Source organism: Macrobrachium nipponense, chromosome 6, assembly GCF_015104395.2.
Source record: "Macrobrachium nipponense isolate FS-2020 chromosome 6, ASM1510439v2, whole genome shotgun sequence".
Lineage (NCBI taxonomy): Eukaryota > Metazoa > Arthropoda > Malacostraca > Decapoda > Palaemonidae > Macrobrachium > Macrobrachium nipponense.
The window spans coordinates 56385618-56408117 of NC_061108.1; the positions used below are offsets into that span (position 1 = coordinate 56385618).

Below are 22500 nucleotides of genomic sequence, written 5' to 3' on the forward strand. Positions count from 1 at the left end.
TATATATATTTATATATATATATATTATAAATACATTATATATATATATATATACTATTATATATATATATATATAAATATATATATATATGTGTGTTATATATATATATATATATGTATATATATATATATATATATATATATATATATATATATATATATATATATATATTCATGTATGTATGTATAACTCAATCACGAAAGTTTGAACGTGATAAATGCATAAATAAAGGTATAAGCCACGAGGGAAAGATAAACAACGGAGTTTCTGCAAGATCTTTCGACTCAACGTTCTTTACTTAGCAGATAAAATTTTTCTGCTAAGTAAAGGACGTTGAGTCGAAAGATCTTCCAGAAACTCCGTTGTTTATCTTTCCTTCGTGGCTTGTACCTTTACATATATATATATATATATATATATATATATATATATATATATATATATATATATATATATATATATATATATATAATGGAAAGGAAAGCGTCGCCTCTCTTCAAAAGTAAATTTCAATGATTAGCTATCCAGCTGCAGACAATGACGTTAAATGTTACGTGATGATGTAAAACTGATAATTGGGTTTCCTGTCGGCCATGTTGGTGAGTTATCGGAAGTTTAAAGTTTGTTTGATCTAACTTGGTTAACTGTTCATTTAGTAAACAAAAAACAAACCCAAAATTAGAATAGACGCTTGAGTTTCAACTTACATGATACTATTAGTCATATTTTCCAATATTTATAAAGATTTAGGCAATACGCTGTTGAACGAAAGGACGAAAATCAGTATTCATGTTAGAATAATGCAATGAACCGTTTTATTTTCACCTCTCATTGAGTAAATAAGAACATTATATACTGTTTCTGCAAAGGTGCCTCAGGAATATCTCTTTCCTTGTGCAAGGACGCAAGAAAATAAAATTTCAGTGTTGCTCTTCTGCCACAGTGCCATGAAAAATGTGAATAATGAAGAACAATGAAATAGATCCTTGATGCAGGTACTTATCCTTACAAGGAAGAATTACTCCTTGGGAGACTCTCTGTAGAATCGAGGCCTCAATCTGTAACCAGGTCGCCTTCTCCTGAGAGGCCTTCGGCGTCGAGGTGCGTAGATAATTTCGTCATAATCTGCAGCATATGGATCTAGGATCTGTAAATTTCAGAGGACACAAAGGATTATCTCAAAAGGCAACAAAATGAACCATATAATCAACAGACGCGCTTAATGTAGATCAATGTAGTAATCCCAAAATGCTAGCGCATAATTGAAGCAGAAAAGATGAATCACTCGATCTCAATCCGGCCACAAGAAATGTTTTAATCTAAGAATTCCGTGTTAATTAACAAGGACCTTTGTAATTCACTGAGGACTCATGACATTCAAAACCCAACATTTTCATTGATATTTCTCTTTCATATGCAATGTGGCTTGGTTCAAGTGATGGAGAAGCGTAAGCTAAACTTTACTTAGCCCTAAATAATAATTGGATATTTACACTGTCATGGACCGAACAAAATACCTAGAGCATTTTTCATAGCAATGACTTCAGTCTACACAATCACGTAGTTATATGAGTAATTCATCGCGCTGGTTATCAGGGAGAGTAAAGTTGCCACTGAATGCAGCATCGATATTTATCGTTTAAACCGCGGGAGTTTATTTATGACAGTGTGACATCTTAATACTAAGCAAATATATAAAACCTAGAACTCATAAACAAAGGCTATAAGATGTAGCCACTTTCTAATGGCATTAAGGGCCTGAACAAGATATGTGTGCCCAACACAACTACGCTACAGATATTTTGGAATAAACTTTTTAAAAGTTTTGGTTATTTTGTTAAAACATTTATTATAGGTGTCAATCACGTGCCAGCAAGGTCATTCCTGGACTAGATATGGAAACTTCTTTGATAGATGACACCTAAATCCATGTTGATCAAACTGGTGTCCTACACATACTACTCATAAATAGTAAAACCATTTTGCTTGGTTCGTGAAGATGGCTGACCTCGCTTGCACTCGTATGATGTGCCTTGAAAAATTTTATGTGGCTCTGTATCTTTAGAGGGCCTTGCTCCCCTCTGTGTCAGATATGATGATTATTACAGCTTCATGCTTTTACGATGCTTAACTTTGTGCCAAAACAACTTGAGAGATGTGACTGCATATTCATTGAAATTATTACCTCAACATATAACGCCTCTGACACTGAGAAATGACCATGAGATTATGATGGAAATATTTACAACTCGAAGGCTGCAGCGCCTCAACTATACCATTTGAATATGTTGGACACTCGAAATGTAGTCTTTCAAGGAGCAAAATTCCCAAGCACCAGAAATTATTTATATGATTCAAAATAGAACAGATTTAGTTCTAAGATTGAGGCTTTAAAAAACATTTAAGTTTCTGGATGGGAATTTCACAAAGAAAATGAATAATATCGAGTAAGTTTTTAAAAAATCTATATACATAAATCTATCCACAGCACTGTAATCTAATTACCGCTTATTTACCAATGACAGATTAAATCTAGTTGGATGGTTTTTATCAAGATCAAATTCAATCAGAGGACAAGCCTGCGGTTAACTTCATTAAAAAGCTAAGGTATTATTGATAGTAGGTGATTTTATATTTTTGGGAGTTGAATATGTTCACCAGTTAGTAAGCTGATGCAGACAAACATTTTAACAAAGAGGGAGCGAGGTCTGTATTATCTAACACCTATCTATTTAATATAGCAACTTCCAGACTTACCCTATGAGGTATTGTCGGAGGCCCATAAACTGGCACTGGATCTTTCACTCCGTACACTTTCTCTGTAGAGCCATACTCTGGTGGTGGGGGTAGATAACTCCCCGCTGTAGTATGTTCGGGAATTTTGTAGGCATTCTCTGGTTCTTTATAGTCATAACCTTGAGCAGGAGCTTTGTAATCAGGAGCTGGGGCTTTATATTCAGGTTCTGGGGCTTTGTAGTCTGGGGTCGGTGCTTTGTATTCAGGTTCAGGGGCTTTGTATGCTGGAGCTGGGGCTTTATATTCAGGTTCAGGGGCTTTGTATTCAGGTTCTGGGGCCTTATATTCAGGTTCTGGTGCTTTATATGCTGGAGCTGGAGCTTTATATTCTGGTTCTGGTGCTTTGTATGCTGGAGCTGGGGCCTTATATTCTGCTTCTGGTGCTTTGTATGCTGGAGCTTTATATTCAGGTTCTGGTGCTTTGTATGCTGGAGCTTTATATTCAGGTTCTGGTGCTTTGTAAACTGGAGCTTTATATTCAGGTTCTGGTGCTTTGTATGCTGGGGCTGGTGCTTTATACTCTGGTTCAGGTGCTTTGTACGTAGGAGCTGGGTCTTTATAATCTGGGGCCTTATATTCTGGTTCTGGGGCTTTGTAGGCAGGAGCTGGAGCTTTATAATCTGGTTCTGGGGCTTTGTAAGCAGGAGCTGGAGCTTTATAATCTGGTTCTGGGGCTTTGTAAGCAGGAGCTGGAGCTTTATAATCTGGTTCTGGGGCTTTGTAAGGCAGGAGCAGGAGGCTTCATACTTCCTGGTTTCTGGGGCTTTGTCAGGCAGGAGCTGGAGCTTTATATTCTGGTTCTGGGGCTTTGTAGGCAGGAGCTGGAGCTTTATAATCTGGTTCTGGGGCTTTGTAGGCAGGAGCTGGAGCTTTATAATCTGGTTCTGGGGCTTTGTAGGCAGGAGCTGGAGCTTTATAATCTGGTTCTGGGGCTTTGTATGCAGGTTCAGGGGCTTTATAAGGATCAAAATGTGGTTTTGGTGTGGCATAACCATAACCTGGTTTTGCAGGCTCAGGATATTCTTGCGCTGGATAAATGGTTGGATCAGGGTGATATCCAGGCTCATGGTTCTTATTGTGGACGCCACCATAAGTAGCTATTTTTGGTGGATGATCCCCAACTTGTTTGTATTCAATATCATACTCATGAGGAATTTCATGAACATCACTGTGGACTTTGCTTAGCCAGCTATCTTTATAATGTTTAAAATCATAAGGGGGGACAAATGTTACGTAGTCAGGATAGGGAGTGGTGTACTTTGGGGTCCAATGTGGATTGATAGTTGTAGAGTAGGATGGGTCATGAATTTTATATCCGTGCTTTTCATGGTGCTCGGAATAATCAGGAGCTTTGTAGTCATCTTTTGGTGCGTTATACTCTGCTTCTGGGGCTTTATATGTATAAGCTTTTGCTGGAGGTTTATAGGTTGGTTTTGGGGCATGATACCCTGGTGAATGTGATGGTGCCTTGTATGCTGGTTCAGGGGCTTTATAAGTTGGTTCAGGGGCTTTGTATGCTGGTTCAGGGGCTTTATAAGTTGGTTCAGGGGCTTTGTATGCTGGTTCAGGGGCTTTGTATGCTGGTTCAGGATATTTGTATGCTGGTTCAGGGGCTTTATAAGTTGGTTCAGGAGCTTTGTAAGCATGGTTCTGACTGGTTCTGGGCTTTGTAAGGCTGGTTCAGGGGCTTTGTATGCATGGTTCTGGGGCTTGTAAGCTGGTTCTTCTCTCTGGGGCTTGTAAGTTGTTATCTGGGGCTTTGTTAAAATCTGGGTTTCAGGGCTTTGGTAGCTAGGTTCTGGGGCTTTGTAAGTTGAGTTCTGGGGCTTTTTATAAGCTGGTTCAGAACACAGCAAAGGGGGGCTTTTGGTACGCTGTGGGTTCTTCTGGGTCTTCTTCGTTCTCTGGCTGGGCTTTTGTGTAAGCTGGTTTCTGTCTGGGGCTTTGGTAAGTTGGTTTCTGGGGCATTTGTACTGGGTTTCACACAGGTGCCTTTTTGTAATCTGTTTCAGGGGCTTTGTAAGTTGGTTCTGCTGGTCTGGGGCTTTGTAAAGCTGGTTTCTGGGGATTGTTTGTTTAAGCTGGTTCAGGGGGCAGGGTCTTTGTAAAGCTGGGTTCACTGGAGGCGGCTTTGTTTTGGTTTTTTGGGGTAAGGCCTTGGTTCACACAGAGAAAGGGGCTTTGTAATAAGCTGGTTCTCTTTCTGTCTGGGGCTTTTGTAAGCTGGTTTCAGGGGGCGTTTTGTAAAGAAAGCTAGACGGGTTCAGAGGGCTTTGGTAAAAAGCTGGTTCAGGATTATTTTGTATGCTGGGTTCTGGGCTTTATATGTATAAGCTGGTGGTTCTAGACTGGGGCGGGGGGGGCTTTTTTGTAAACTGGTTCCTGGGGCTTGGGGGCCCTGCTTTTGGTAAAGCTGGTTTTTGCGGCTGGCCGCCTTTGTAAAGGCTGGTTCTTCTGGTGGCTTTGTTAATTGGTTACATTTGTATATATTGCTGTTTCATTACACAGGGTTTATTTGTAATGCTGGTTTTACAGGGCTTTGGGGGTATATCTGGTTCAGGGCTTTTTAAAATTTAAATTATATTAATATATAAAAGAAGGTTGGTTCAAAGGGCTTTGGTCAGCTGGTTTTCTTCTGGGGCTTTTGTAAGCTGGTTCGCCTGCTGTCTGGGCTTTGTTAAGCTTGGTTTTCTTGGCGCTTTGGGTAAAGCTGGGTTCCGGGGCTTTGCTCCATTCCTCTCGGCTCTTCTTCTCTGGCTCTTGGGGCTATGTATGCTGGGGTTTCAATTCCACCAAAGTGAATAAAAGGTTTAGTGGCGATGGGGATGTGGTTGCGGGTGATGATGGATGGCTATGCTGGTTCCAGGGCTTTGTATGCTGGTTCAGGGGCCTTTATAAGTAAGTTGGTTTCACAGGGGCTTTGTTAATGCTTGGTTCAGGGGCTTTAATAAGAAGTTGTTTCGGTTCAAAGGGGCATTTGCTTTATTATAATATAAATAATGCTGGGTTCAGGGGCTTTGGTAATGGCTGGTTCAGTTGAGCAGGGGCTTTGTATGTCTTTCTAAGGGGCTTTGGTTCTTAAAGGGCCTTGGTTTTAAGGGGCTTTGGTTAAGATGGTCAGGCTTTGTCAAGTTGGTTCTGGGGGCTTTGTAAGCTGGTCTTCAGGGGCTTTGTAAGCTGGAGCATGGGGCTTTGTAAAGTTTGGTTTCTGGGGCTTTTGTAAAGCGTTGGTTCTTGGGGCCTTTGTAAGCTGGTTCCAGGCGGGCTTTGTAAACTGGTTTAGGCGGGGCTTTGTAAAGCCTTGGTTTGGGGCTTGGTAAGGGCTTTGGTTCAGAAGGCTTTGTTAAGCGGTTTGGGGCTTTGTTAAAGCGGTTCTGGGGTTTGTAAGGTTGGTTCAGGGGCTTTGTAGCTGGTTCAGGGGCTTTGTTTTAAGCTGGTTCAAGGGTTTATAAGTTGCGTATGGGGCTTTGTAAGCTGGTTCAGGGGCTTTGTAAGCTGGTTCAGGGGCTTTGTAAGCTGGTTCAGGGGCTTTGTAAGCTGGTTCAGGGGCTTTGTAAGCTGGTTCTGGGGCTTGTAAGCTGGTTCAGGGGATTGAGCTTTGGTTCAATGGGGCTTTGTAGGCTGGTCAGGGATTTATTTGTAATGTTGGTTCAAGGGAGAGAAGCTTGGTTCAGGGGCTTTGTAAGCTGGTTCAGGGGCTTTGTAAGTGTTCTGGGGGGTTCTTGGTAAGCTTTTGGTTAAAGGCGTTCTTTGGGGTTTAGATTTTCTTTTGGGGCTTTTTGTAAATGATGGTTCAGGATATTTGTATGCTGGCTCAGGGGCTTTATAAGTTGGTTCAGGGGCTTTGTAAGCTGGTTCTGGGGCTTTGTAAGCTGGTTCTGGGGCTTTGTAAGCTGGTTCTGGCGCTTTGTAAGCTGGTTCTGGGGCTTTGTATGCTGGTTCAGGATATTTGTATGCTGGTTCAGGGGCTTTGTATGCTGGTTCAGGGGCTTTATAAGTTGGTTCAGGGGCTTTGTATGCTGGTTCAGGGGCTTTATAAGTTGGTTCAGGGGCTTTATATGCTGGTTCAGGGGCTTTGTATGCTGGTTCAGGGGCTTTGTATGCTGGTTCAGGGGCTTTATATGTTGGTTCAGGAGCTTTATATGCTGGTTCAGGGGCTTTGTATGCTGGTTCAGGAGCTTTATATGCTGGTTCAGGGGCTTTATATGTTGGTTCAGGAGCTTTATATGCTGGCTCAGGGGCTTTGTATGCTGGTTCAGGGGCTTTATATTCTGGCTCTGGGGCTATATATGCTGGTTCAGGAGCTTTGTATGCTGGCTCAGGGGCTTTGTAATCTGCTGCTGGTGCTTTGTATTCAGGCTCTGGCAAAGACGAACCATAAGGATTCAATACATAAGGTGTTGGGGAAACATAACCAACATGAGGTGATGGATAATATGCAGCTGAGAATGGGTCATTGTACTGCTGGGGGAGACCATAGGTTGGAGTGATGCCATAATGGGGAGTCACTCCATATGATAACTGCGGGGCACCATACGGGGGTGTGTAAGAATACCCTGGTGAAACAGCATAAGCTGTAGGATGAGGAGCTGAATGGTGCGTAAGAACTGCATGGACAGGGTGAGCAGACGATGGATGAGCAGAAGAATGTAGTGGAGCATCACGTTTGGAGTGAGTCAGAGCTGGAGAGTGATGATCAATAGACATTTGAGATGGAACATCACCAAAGGTATCTATTAATTCTGACTCTTTTGCTATTCGGTCAGTCTTACCATCAATTTTCTTTTCCAGTTTTCTCTTGAGTCTTTTGAGGACGTCACTAGCAAGATTTTCTTCCAAACTGTCAACATCTTGTATTTTTAGATCTTGTGGAGAGGCTTTAGATGAACGGTTCAGAGGTAATAAACCACTTGGAACCTTTTTAGTTGAAAGCCCAACATCTTCTGCTGATGCTGCGACGGGTCCCTTTCTAAACTCTAAGTTTTTGTTGGCTTTGGCAACACATACTGCAATTAGCATTAAAGAGATTGCTACCTTGAGAACCGCCGGCTGCATCTGGAAATAAAAAAGTATTTTGAAACTTATATATCTAACAAAAGTGTCGATTTGTTTTAAGGTTTACTAAATTAAAAAGAGATGCAAATTATTTTCTAAGGTAAATCACAGACCCTTGATGTCGATGCAAATGAATGAAAGAAGGCATCTGTGGAGATGAATTTTTATGTAGCTTTTGTGGTATTAGAAGAACTGAAATTGTTAAAATGAGATGATACATAGAGGGGTGGTGTAGTTGAAATACAGAGTCACAATGTTTAGAGAGATTTTGGCAATACAGAGAGAATGGAGAATATTAGGTTAGTGCAAAGAGAATACGCAATTCAGATGACTTGTGCGGGAAGAGATGAAGACTTGTACAGATCCAGAATCTGAAAAATCTTGCAAAATAAAAATGAATGGTGTGCAAGGCGAGGGTGGAGGGGCGAGGGACCGATATTCGACAAGCTGATGATGGGCTTTCAATACGGGAAAATTCCTGTTTAAAGAACGCAATGAAATAAAAATAGAAACCTTGAGTCAGATGTGGAAGAAAATACAAAATAGAATTAAAGAGCTTAATAAATGAAAACACCACATAAGACTAAGAGGTGCCGTTGTTAAAGGCAATGCCTCGATTCAAAACCAGACCAGACCAGACCAGACCAGTGGGTCTATATATGATGTCGATAGGGTCGTTGAAGCTTTCTGCATTTGGGTTCGTCTGCGATTCAAATGTTAACCCTTAAATGCCGAATGGAAGTATTAAACGTCGAGTCAAAATATCTCCCGTATGCCGAATGGACGTACCATACGTCGACTCAAAAACTTTTGAATCACGCGCCTTGGGGGATGCTGGGAGTTCACGGATCAAGGCGTTGTTTTGTTTACAATCGTTACGCAGGCGCGCAAGCACGAATTTCTTTCTTATCGCACTAAAAAGTATCAGTGACACATCTCAAAAATTATTTCGTCACTTTGACATAATTTTTGCCCCGTTTTAAATTATCCGTTACATGAAGTATTATATATGAAAATGTGCGCAATTTCATTTAAAATACAACAAAAAAATACTCATGATTGTAGCTTTTATCAGTTTTGAAATATTTCCATATAAATAACGATAAGTGCCAAAATTTCAACGTTCGGTCAACTTTGACTCTACCGAAATGGTCGAAAAACGCAATTGTAAGCTAAAACGCTTATATTGTAGTAATATTCAACTATTTACCTTAATTTTGCAACAAATTGGAAGTCTCTAGCACAATATTTCGATTTATGGTGAATTTATGAAAAAACTTTTTCCTTACGTCCGCGCGGTAACTCTTCCGAAAAAAATCATACATGCGATTGTGGTAATGTTTGCACCATTTTAAAATTAGCCGTTACATAAAGTTTTATATATGGAAATGTGCGCAATTTCATGCAAAATACAACTAAAAACAACCCATGGTTGTAGCTTTTATCAGTTTTGAAATATTTTCATATAAAAAATGATAAGTGACAAATTTTCAACCTTTGGTCAATTTTGACTCTACCGAAATGGTCTAAAAACGCAATTGTAAGCTAAAACTCTTATATTTTAGTAATATTTAATCATTTACCTTCATTTTGTTACAAATTGGAAGTCTCTAGCACAATATTTCGATTTATGGTGAATTTATGAAAAAAATAACATTTTCCTTACGTCCGCGCGGTAACTCTTCCGAAAAAATCATACGTGCGATTGTGATAATGTTTGTACCATTTTAAATTAGCCGTTACATAAAGTTTTATATATGAAAATGTGCGCAATTTCATGTAGAATACAACTAAAAATAATTGAAGGTTGTAGCTTTTCTCATTTTCGAAATATTTGCATATAAATCACGATAAATAAAAAAAAAAACCATGTTCGGTCAACTTTGACTCTACTGACAACAAATTGGAAGTCTCTAGCACAATATTTCGATTTATGGTGAATTTATGAAAAAAACTTTCCTTCCCTCCGTGCGCGGATTCTCCGCCATAAATCTCCGAATTGCGTACATCGCATTCTCGGAAAATTTACTCCGTTTCATATTAGGCATTTCATAGAGGTTATATATGAAAATGTGCACAATTTCATGTAGAATAAAAAGGAAAAATATTTGAAGGTTGTAGCTTTTCTAATTTCTGAAATAATTGCATATAAAAAAAAATAATTAAAAAATTTTGACATTTGGTCAACGTCCGCGTGTTATGAATTCATGCATCATTTTGTGATAATATTTTCTCTGTGTTGCTTTTATCGTTTTACAATGTGTTATATACCAAAAAGATTGCAATTTAGTTTACATTACAACGAAAAAAAAGTAACTTGTTACCTTTAACCGTTTTGCGCACAGCGCGATTTGAATACAATTATATATGAAATTTCGGTTTTGCGCTATCATATATTGCATTATTTATATATGATAATGATAATTTTTATCCTTTTTGATGGTTGCATACTAAACTTCAGGCGATGAAAAAAAAAGGAGCCAAAAATGAACTCTTAATCTTCAAAACTAAGCGTGCTGTGATTTTTAAAAAAAATTATTTTTTCCGCTTCAGCGCTCACTCAAAACCGGCTTCGGCATTCGGGGGACGTTTTGATTTTTACCGCTTCGGCGTTTAAGGGTTTAGTGACACTGGTCATTGTTTATCCTTTTCTTGGGTGATAGACAGACATCCCATGGTACGGGAAACTGCGCACTAATGTAAAACAGACTACCACAGAAAAGTTCACCTACAGTCGGTTTCAGGTGATCAGTCATCGAAATGTTGTCTTTGTTAACATTTAGTCATGGTAACACTGTTGATGATAGTGGCTGCAGATTGGCTTAATACCATCTTATTCGAATGTAAGCCAATAGACTTTGAACTACTATCAAAGCACTTATATGTAAAACACGGAATTATAAAAGGAAATGCAAAAAATAGAAGATACAAATGTCTCTTTGAGTTACTTCAGATAAACCTGAGAGACAATAATATGAAGACCGAGTATCAGTAAGAAATACGGGTAAGCGTATAAAAAACCAGAGGAGGAGGAGGCGGGCTGCTGCAAATGACCTAACTTGAGACTTTGATTCAGAGCTCCAACTGAAACTGAAAAGCTATCGCTTTTAACCCAGTAAATGCACGTGACTTCATTATATATGCGAATACCACAGGAAAATGATAGGCAGAAATCCGTGCCGAGCGCTTTCGATTTTCATTTCAGGCATTGTACATTGGCTATACCTATCATTTTCCTGTGGTATTTGCTTATATAAATGTAATGAATATTACATGATAAAATTAATGTGGGAACATTCCTTAGGAGCAGTACACATAACGTAATCAGGTCAGGGGTTAAACAGGAAAGTCTGCCAAAAACCACAGCCCAGGATGCTTGTGAATCTTAGTTCAGCATAAATAGAAAACGCGAACAACAACCTACTTGCATATGGGAAACCTACTTCGGCTCTCATAAGAACTTGAAACGATGATGTGTCTCAGTGTCTTAACCTAGAAAAGTAGTGTTCGTTCGTACATATGTATCTTTTGTCAGGTTTGCTAACCTATGGATTTGTAAATCAATCTGTAAGAATCACTTCCTCTTCTCCTATCGTCTGATATAGACATTCAACTCTTCTCTGCAAAGCTATCTCAAGATGTAACGCTTGAGGAATACAGTATTTTTGCTACCTCTGTGTTTCCACGACGTACCCTCCAATCAACTTGAGTAACATGAATCTAGAGTTCAGAAAATATCTTCTGGTTGGATCGAGAGAGAGAGAGAGAGAGAGAGAGAGAGAGAGAGAGAGAGCTCTGTTAACCTTTCTATTAACACACCGCTATTCGCTTCAGCGAATCAAAAGTACCCACGTAGGCCTGCGTGCATCCAGGTTCTACTTATACACACACACACACACACACACACACATATATATATATATATATACTATATATATATATATATATATATATATGTATATATATATATATATATATATATATATATATATATATATATATATATATATATATATATATATATGTGTGTGTGTGTGTGTGTGTGTGTGTGTGTGTGTGAATGAGTGTGTGTATTGTATACATATATATATATATATATATATATATATATATATATATATATATAAAGTATAAAAGGCCCATTAAAACACTGGTTTAAAGCTAAGAACTATATTTCAGTGGACTGACTCCCGCCATGTAAGGGTAGGAGTCATTCCACCGAAATACAGTCCTTAGCATTAAACCAGTGTTTTATTATGCCTTTTATACTTGAGATATATGCTGTTTTAACAGAAAAATTTATTTCACACACACACACACACGCACACACACACACACACACACACACACATATATATATATATATATATATATATATATATATATATATATATATATATATATATTGTTCAGGATTTTAAGCCAGAACAATTGCACACATTTTCGAGTTGCCCCTTTGAACTGAAAGCCTCTGTTCTTCCTAAATCATCTCTACTCCCATTGGCTGCCGAGATTTGTTTTCCACAGGTGTCCTAAATGAGGGAGGAGCTTCCCCAGGCTGAGATTTTAAAAGGACGAGGCTACAGCAGCTCTTTCTCAGAACTTTCTCAAACCCTGCAAACTCAACTTCACCCCTGCTTCCTCTGGGAGATCCCACAAGTGTTCTTATATTGTCCATATTGCCCAGAAATATCAGCAGCTGAGAAGACAACCAGACCAAGGATTTCCAGGTTCTATGAGATGTAATTTCTAGTACAGTCAGTGAATCTTTTTCCTCTTGTCTGTATTTAGTTTAATTCTCCCAAGGCGACCTTCCCTCCTTCTTTGTTCAGCTTCTCACTCCCCAATTTTGGTTCAGTGCTGTGATTCGTTCCCTTGTGACGCTAGTAAACATCTCCCTAGTTAATTCAAGCAATGTAATAGTCCTTTCTGTATAAGCTCCCCTTGAGTGAGTTGTAATATGCAAGTAGTGTGTAATGTTTCCCATGTGTCAATCACCTTAGTACTAATACTAAAGTACAATCTCTTTGCAGACAAATACCGTGCTTGATTGTGAGAGAGAAAATTAGGAACCCTTTGGAATAATGCTTGTATTAAAATAACCTGCTTTGTGCAATTTCCTATCTCTGTGTCTGGTTCAACCACCTCATTAATTTCTGGACCTACCTGTAACTTAAACACAAATATAGTTCATTTAAACAAAAGACCAAAGTTTATGTAAATTCATCCTGTTTCATTAATATCGGCGTTCAGCTGTAGAATTTTGGTTGTTATAAACATAGCCCTGCCTCACAATGCCATTTTAGGGGTTCCAGAAAGTTGCATCCCCACATTGTATACTGAGGGACGAGCAGTTTATAACAATATGATGTATATATGTATGTATATATATATACATACATACATACATATATATATATATATATATATATATATATAATATATATATATATATATAAATTATTTATACATATATATGAAAATGAACACATGGGATTATGATTCACAGAAATAAATTTCTTACTCAAATCAGGACTGAATCCCATTCTTTCAAGTGAGAATCCAGGGAATTAGCAATTCTGCCATACAGGTGATAAAAGAAATTGGAACCTAAGTTCTATGAACCTGAGGTTTTCCCCAGCAGGTGCCTAGTGCTTAACATACCAGCGAATTTTGCCCAACTTCCCGACCTTCTAGTGAATGAATTGGTAACTTTTCATTCGAGTTATCCCGGGCAAACCTCAGGATTGCACTGTATACATTAATTCTGCAAGTGCCTTTCGGAAACAATATCCATATGATCTACATTCCTGTAAAGTTTTCAGCTAGAATTTTCAGTCATTGTCTTTCTGGTAATTAGTACCCAGCAACGTGAAAAGAAACTCATCTTCTGTATGCAGTGGCTTTGAAAAATTCCAATTGTCAACCGTTGGAGTGTCCAAGGTGGTATTTCGATTATTCCAGACCTCATTTAAACAGGCTTTATATCAAAATACGTTATTGTAACGAAATATGCCACAGCGCATTCTGAAGGTAAAAACGAAGCAGGAACTAACGAATTAATTGAGAAATTTGCATTTTGTCGGCCTACCATAGTCTGAGTGTTTGCACTGGGAGGAGTTTGATGACATCACCAGAAAGGTTGGAGATTTTCATTAAAGCTACTTGTGGCACCCAGAACGTTACTAAAGAAAAGGTTGACTACATACGACAATTTCATTTGTTTTGTCTGTGTTTGTATTTCTGTCACGGGATAGGGGTTCAATTTTGAGTTACAAACCTTCCTGGAGTAACAAAGAAGCCATGTGCAAAATTTTTTCTTGGTCTGTCAAGCGGTTCGAATTTCTATGGTTGACAGACAAATATACAAATATTCACTTTTACTTGTATACTTGCTGACCAACCTGGCACTGCCAGATAATTTCTGAATGACAACCGATTAACTCTCTCTCTCTCTCTCTCTCTCTCTCTCTCTCTCTCTCTCTCTCATTCCTGTTAGGGTAGTTATTTTCCTTACATTGCCCAGCAATTTTGACATTTTACATGTCACCACTTCTAGGCACCCACTCCTGTTGGGCTGAACTTGGACTTGAAGAGCATCGGAAGTGTCTCTATTAATCCCAGCAACCTCGACACTATGGATTAGACTAAAATATCTGTAGTTTTCGGTTATTTTCAAATGTCACCACCTTCCTGATACTTCTCATGCCCCCCCATCCTATCAGGGCTGAACTTGAAAATTAAAGGGCATAGAGAGTGTCACTATTCATTTCAGTGACCTTAAAATCTATGAATTAGACACTAATATCTGTATACTTTGGTTATTTTACATGTCACCAATGTTCCACCCCTTTTCACCCCCTCTTCCTATTGGGGCTGAACTTGGACATAAGGGCTTCGGTATTGTCACTATTCATCTCAGCGACCACTAAAACTATGGATTAGACACTTAACATCTGTAGTTTTTTTTATTATTTTTACATGTCAACCCCTCTACTAACCCATATCAACCTCATTCCTATGAGGGCTGAACTTGGGCTTGAAGGGTAATGGCAGTGTCACTATTCACTTCAGCGACCTTGAAAACTATGGATTAGACACTAGTATCTGTCATTTTTTAATTATTTTTTCATGTCACTTCCCACCCTACCTATTGGGATGGAACTTGGACTTGAAAGACATCAGGAGTGTCTCTATTCTTGCGAGCGATCTCAAAAAAATATGGATTAGACACTTATATCTTTCCATTTCGGTTATTTTTACGTCACACCATCACACCTCCATTCCTATCAGGCTGAACTTGGACTTTCAGGGCCACAGGAGTGTCACTATTCATTTCTGCGGCCTAGAAAACTAAGGATTAGACACTAGTATTTGTTATTTCTGGTAATTTTTACATATTACCAGCCTTTACCCAACTAATAGTTTGATTTTAATTCTTTTTTCACCATGACGTTTCCCTGCTTGATATTGACTTATATTAAAAATCTCATCAAAATCAGTCAAGAAATGTGGATTTGTAGTGTTCAAACAAACAAACAAACAAACAGACATTTTCCCATTTAGTTATATATATATCAAATGTATATATATATATATATATATATATATATATATATATATATATATACATATATATATATATATATATATTTATATATTTCAATAATCTACCGATCATAATGTAATCAGTTCTTAGTGCTATCATTTGGTTCCTGATTTCTCCTCTGGGTGCTGGTTCGAGCCCGTGAGCTGACGAATTTCTTATCGACTAAAAAATTCCCCTTCGGTTACCATATATGAAAATATATTGATTCAGTGGTAGAGCGAATTACATAGATGTTAAAGGACATTTGTATCTCGATCTAAATATATATATATATATATATATATATATATATATATATATATATATATATATAATATATATATATATATATATATATATATATATATGTATATATTGTAATTTAAAACATATCTTTTCCTAACATGCAAACCTAAGCTTTCATATATGCAGAAATCACTACTTACTTAGGCTATTAATGAATCTTCTCTGAAAAACAAAATCCTAATGCCATTGCATGAGACAGCCCATACACAGCTACGCTCATCCTCCTATAAGGGGTGATTGACTGAAACTACTTTGTGTGGTAAGAGAAGGGTAAATGAAAGAGTAGGTTCGTGCTTTATGAAAAATTCAAATTTCTTTTTAATTTGGTATTTGCTCCAACACATAAATGAACTTGCTCTTTTATATAAGGAGCCTCACTTGAAGGAGTGAGGACTGTCTCTCAGGTAGACGTAGGGATGTTCCTCTTGCTTTCCCAAGGGCATGCAAGAGGTGTGTGCTGTGTGCACCGTACTCACCCCCATTCCTCATGATGCTGATGGTCATGTCTTCTGACAGAGCTCCAGTAGGGCTCTAAGTTGTATATGACCTGCTGTGCCACCACTACCAGGCTCAAGGTGAAGGTGCTAAATCCTTGAGGTAGAATGAAGTGAATGTCGTCTGCCTCTTCCAGACTCCAGCCCAGAGGACTTGACTAACTGAGTGGTATTTCCTAAACACTACCAATGGTCCTATTCTTCTGATGTTATAAGCCCAGATCTTTGCTATGGTTCAATCGGTAGGCCCTCACAACCACCTCTCAGTCAGAAGGACATAATGTTCCTTGAAATCTCGTTCTTCCTTTGACCCCTACTTGAGAGAATTCCTCAATAGGCTGGTATGTTGGGGTCAGGTTGTATGTTTAAGGTTGGCTCTTAGGGTCCTGACTGGGCTTCGCAACATTTCATCTTTTAAATTCCCTAAAAAGTCCTTTAATGAGTGGACAGAAAATGTAACAAACCTTGGGTCATGTGTGGGGGGGTTCTGGGTCTTCACCTCAAACTATGGTAGGAAGATGAGGCCCTTCGACATCCATCTATTGATGTGGGCAATGGAGTATAAGATGGCATGGCATTCCCCACCCTCTTCATTAATGCCAATACCAACAGGAAAAACCACTTTCAGGATCAAGTTTGAGTCTGATACCCTTCTGACTGGTTCAACAGACGGTTCCTCAGGGAAGCCAGGACCTTGGTGATGCTCCTTTCTAGGGGTTTCAATTCCTAAGGGGAGCAACTCTTTTCGAAGTTTCTGATCATGCCTGACCACTTCTATGATGTTGTAAGGTCCGTGCTTGTAAGTTTGAATACTTAGGTCCTATAACCTTTAATTTCAGACATGGAGAGGTGCTCCTCCTGAAGCAGGATGAGAAAGTATTCCGGCACATCTCCTAAGATGTTTTGAAGGGATGGAAATCCATCTCACTGCACCAACAAAGGAAAACCTTCCATTTTCCCTGTTACTGACCAAGGACAGAGGGCTTAAGGGATCTGGTGATGACCACAGTAACTACTCCTGCAACACTTCCTTTCTTAGGAGCTGCTGGATAGCCTCTACCTGTGAAGACGGAAGGAGGCCAGAGCCTGATGAAAAATGGCTATTATGTTCCTGCTTCAGCAGGGTGGGAGTGGGGGAAGTTGTCTTGGTATGTCCACCAGCAAATGAAGGAAGTCTTCATATTATTCTAATTAGGGCCACCTTGAAACTATGAGCATCCTGCCAAGAGGAGGACCCTTGCTGCTTTTGTCTATCAGCATGTTCAGATACTCTACCCTCACTAGTATGCAAGATCTGATTGCTCAAAGCTGATCGCTTTACCCAAGCTGTGACAAACAAAGTTGAGGTATTGATCTCTTTCCTAACACCTGAGGTAACTAGCTGCCAGGACCAGCCAATCACACTGGTACTTCCATAGACGTACTCATACAATTGAGCTCGAGTAGACATAAAAACTGAACCCTCGAGTGAACTCTTGGGGGAGAAGTTATAAGTCCGAAATAAGCGCCTTGAACTAGCACACAATCCTCCCTCAAGGTTAAAGAGGAGATACTTGTGGTAGAACTAATGGAAAGATATTGATGATACTATCCTTCAAATACCCAAGAACAAGACGCCCTCACTAATGGAATCTAGAACGGAATGGACCATTCCATCTAACCCCGATTCTGGTGAATGAGTCGGTTCATTGGGAAGAGGGGTAAAAGACTCCCACAATGCCTTCTGGGAGCATGGGATTCACCTCTTCCCACGGTGAGAGGTCTTTCCATGTGCTGGGAACAAATATTTGGAACTGGTTCAGAAACAGGAAGAGGGGTGATGAAGACTCAAAGAATAGTAGAACCATATCTGAATGGCTCAACAGGTACTTACCCTCATTGGTAGCAATTGGGAAGAACTGCATCAATCCTGATGTCCTCCTTCTTCTACCATTGTAGAAGTCTGGGTACTTCTACAAAAGTCGAGGAAGCCTGAGTCTTTCTCTGGCAGAGGAGTAAGGGCCAGCCTGTCCCAAGGGTCAAGCTATAATGACACACAAAGACCTAAAGATCTTAGCCACTGCCTGGTGAACAAGCCCAAGCCTGTCCACCATCGCTTCCTGCTCACTCTAGCAAAAAGGTGAAGAAGGAAATGATCCCAGAACCAGTCTGTTCCCAAGTATCTAAACCGACTAGGGACTAACAGTTGTAAGTTTTTTTTACATTACAAATGATCATATTCCCAATGAGAATAGAAGTCACAGAATCCTCATTCACTTTTGTTGAAACTTTGGCAAGAAGTTTTTAAAGAGAGTCTGAGACAGCTTCCTTTGCAACTGATTTGAAATTTGTTTCTTGTAGAAGGCATAAGTCTTGTCCTGTGACTGGGATAAATCTTTAATTACTTTCTGAAGAGCCATAGCTAATTCTTCAGCATCCCCATCTATACTCTTGGTCATACTCAATGTTGCTTTTGCATTGTCCTGGGACATCACTATCTTGAAAAATCCTTTAGCTGACAAGATTACAAGGTCATTGACATTTGCAGAAATATGATTAAGCAACCCAGAACGACCAAGGTTTGAGCTGCTACTATACCCCAGATACTTGTTAAACAGTAAGATTGATGTCTATATTTGCTTCCAATTCTGGACCACCTCCTTAATGACCTTTTTGAGGGCTTCATCAGTTCCTTTGTTCGTGCATTCAGATGCTTGGTGTGTGAAATCTCTGCCTGCAGTCAACATATCTGGCTTCTGCTGCGTGGAGATCAGCTACCGTACCTTCTAGATGAATTCGAATGTTGTCAACTAAGTTACCTTGTCTTCATCACATTTTCCCATAATTAAGTCCTTGACTGGCAAATGAACTTTACCTTTCCTTTCATATTCAATTGCACGAATCATGTAAGCTGGTCTCCAAGGCTTAGGATTCTTTTTTGTGTTGCATATCTGACCACAATAAAGACAGTGTTCCTTGAAGCTAAAATCCAGAGTAGCAGAATGCCGTATCTGTTTGGTTGTTATTGATGTAACTTCATTTTCATCCATATACCAAGCTTTCGCTAATGAAAGACAACATGCGATCAATTCCTGGCATGCCTTTTTATTTTCTTATTTTTTACAATCCTCTGCATAGTGGAACTCAAAAATACACCGAGCTTCTTTCTTCTTCATTATTACTCTTTTTTATGCTCGACAAGAAGCTGAAAATAAACTGGGGTTTTATATAATGGGACATATTATTCCTAGAGCTAAGAAACATTGAAAATTCTACCACTATATAGATCAATCTGTTAGGCAGATAAAGCTACATATTATCTTTTTGCCAGAAATATGTAAAATTTGCACAAATAGATCTAAACCTTATGGCATTTTGTACATAAAATGGAATTCTATGCTATTTGTTTTGGTTCCATCAGATTCCTCAAACCCCAAAACCTGGCTTTAGACACCATGATAATCTTTCTTTCTAAATGAATTTGTTGCCAAGTAGGCCATTACGGCCGCCATTTTGAATTTCTCAGAATGCTCAAAGGTGGGAACAACGCATCCGGCAAAACTTGATAACCTACACCCCAAATAATAATCTGATAAAAAAAAAAGAATTTAACAAACATTAAGGGGTTGTGTCAAAAAAGGCCGTTTTCCTGCTGGACAATGAGTTGCTGTGTATTCTTATTCTCTATTTTGGCACTTTATCCAAGTGTCATCTGCAGAATCTACTGTCACTATTATTATTATTATTATTATTATTATTATTATTGAGATATGCGTTTTCACTTCTGGACCTGACTTCTGTAACCACCTAAGGTCCCAAGCTAGAAATTAATTATATGCAATCGGTTTTTTTAATTATTTTAATTTTTAATATTTTTACTATTATTCTTAATAATAGTACTGTCATTACAATTTTTATCATTACTATTTTTACTACTACTTCAGCAAATGTGTGGATATTGCTGATTATAATTTGTATCATTTTATCTCGTGTATCTAGATCAGTCGTTCTCAGCCTTTTGATTTCTTATTTTTTTTACCCATAGACCACTTTTCCTCTTAATCTTTTATTTGGTGAACCCCAATAGCAATTCCACGGAAAAAAAGCTTATTCTAGTTTTTACTAATAAAAAAGTGAAAGCATTTCATCAGAAATTATAGAAATAGTAAATGAAAATGCTTTATTTTGAAGAAAAACTAATTTAATACGAAATAAACTTATCTAACAATTAAATTCTATAGAGAATTTATCTACGCTACTAAATAATTCATAATGAACCATTTTACGGTAAGAGAGTAATTATGGAAAAATTCAGATTTTTGCAATGAGATCCCTGGTCTGGCTTTTTTTTTGTTTTTTATTCGGCTTCATCGATGTCCATGATAGTCGAAGATCACCTTTTTTCACAATGTCGGGTCTATTACGAGCTTTTGATAGTAATTGATCCAATCAGATAAGATGATTGAAAAGTTATAAAGTAGAGCTGTGCTTATCCCAGAGTAGTGGGTACTTTTTAGCAGAGTTCATTTGATTTCCATATATTAATTATGCTTCCCATTTTTTAATCTTTCGTGCAATATTTCATCACTTTGTAATTCAATGAGGGACTCCTGTAAAGAAATGTCTACATCGGCAGCATTAATTTCAAAAGGCAATGCCAACCAAGTTGGTATATCTATCATGAATAGGTTGCTGAAGGAAGATTGCACATTTTCATGCAAATTTTCCAAGTATTCCCCCATACAATGTAAAGTAAATTAGGGCTACAGCAAATGCACATTTTTGGTTCTGAGCCTCTTCAACCCTCAATGGATAGATAATCTCTCTTTGACATTTTTCGGTGTGTGTGTGTGTGTGTGTGTGTGTGTGTGTGAGAGAGAGAGAGAGAGAGAGAGAGAGAGAGAGAGAGAGAGAGAGAGAGAGAGAGAGAGAGAGAGAGAGAGATATTCATCATGAAAACAAACATCTAAGGTCACAGCCTACTGTACCTGAGAAAAGATGGGTGGTTTTCACCACCGCTTGTTACTACTGACGATGAAAGAGTAGCCAGGTCAAAGGGAAATCTAAAAGAAATAAAGTGAATGCGTGAAGCCGACAGGTCAAAAGGAAAGTAAAAGGAATCCAAGTTATTAAAAAAGATCATTCAACCAGATCTGAGGCTTTATTATAGTGAAGGTATTTGTGGTAACTAAATTTACGTCACTGTAATATGTCATGTCTTTTTTTCCTCTTGATCGTCCTAAAAATTCAAAGCTACGAGAATTTTCTACTTTCAGTATTTCAATATGGCGTAGATTACTGTAGAAATTTCATCCTCAGTAAGAGCAACTGCTCTGAGGTAGAATTGCTCTGAAGACCACTTAAATATCATCGCGGACCCCAATTTGTTATTTTGTGTGGAGACCCCGAGTAACGTTGCATAGACCCCCCAGGTTCATGTGGACCCCGCTTGAGTACCACTGATATCGATTGTCTATTGTACTGTCTCTACACTGCATATTCCATGTATGTGGCCCTGAGCTGAAATAAAGACTATTAATATTATTGTTTTTATTATTATTATTATTCTCTCGGGTCCATCCCTTACCGTTTTCTTTCATCTTCTGTTTGCAGGCAGAGCATGCGACAGTGTTGCCATGACCATATCAATGAATGTTATTAACTTCCTGGACAGATGAGCTAAAGCAAGAATGAGAGGATTATATTAAACTATTTTTTTTTAAATACTACGGGAAATGGAAGCGAGGGTAATTATGAGCAGAAATTGTTTTTATTAAGATATACATTTTAAGGCTTCGTTTGTCGGTGAGTGAATTTCTAAAACAGCCGTTCGTTACTATAGTCAAACTAAAATATCATGGCGGATGACAGGAGGTCTCATTAGAATGCTTCGTATTTGAATCGAAAAGTTTAGGACTTTTTCGCTTGTGGACAAAAGGAAAAATCTCATTGGCTTATTAGTGAAAACGGATTAAGTTCTGTACTGAATAGTGCGAGACCAATGCCTCCACCACATGATCGTTTCTTGTTTTTTTTTTATTTTTCCTTCTTATAAATTATTATAAAAAATAGTTTACATCTCGAATATTGGTAACTTCACATGCCCAATCGTAAACTCTCGTCACATTGGTCAAGGGGCTATTCATCTTCTCTCAAGCAAAGTAATTTTGAAAGTCGCATGCGAGAGATCTGATCTGGCTGAAAACAGAGAACACGTCTCTGAGTTTTACCGCTCTTTCCATGGCTGAAGCAGGAAGAACACGTCTGGGAGTACTTTCTTT

At 38.5% G+C, this 22500-nt stretch overlaps 1 protein-coding gene across 1 annotated transcript in view; it reads right to left on the reverse strand.

Moving 5' to 3' along the window:
- The window catches only part of LOC135216525 (uncharacterized), a 73430-nt gene that overhangs the window by 9030 nt on the left and 41900 nt on the right, over positions 1-22500 (reverse strand). The window contains 5 exon segments of the mRNA XM_064251899.1: positions 1011-1148; positions 2759-4441; positions 4444-4953; positions 6255-6375; positions 6543-7852. Of these exon segments, the coding sequence (XP_064107969.1) occupies positions 1020-1148; positions 2759-4441; positions 4444-4953; positions 6255-6375; positions 6543-7852 (3753 nt within the window). The 3' untranslated portion in view covers positions 1011-1019.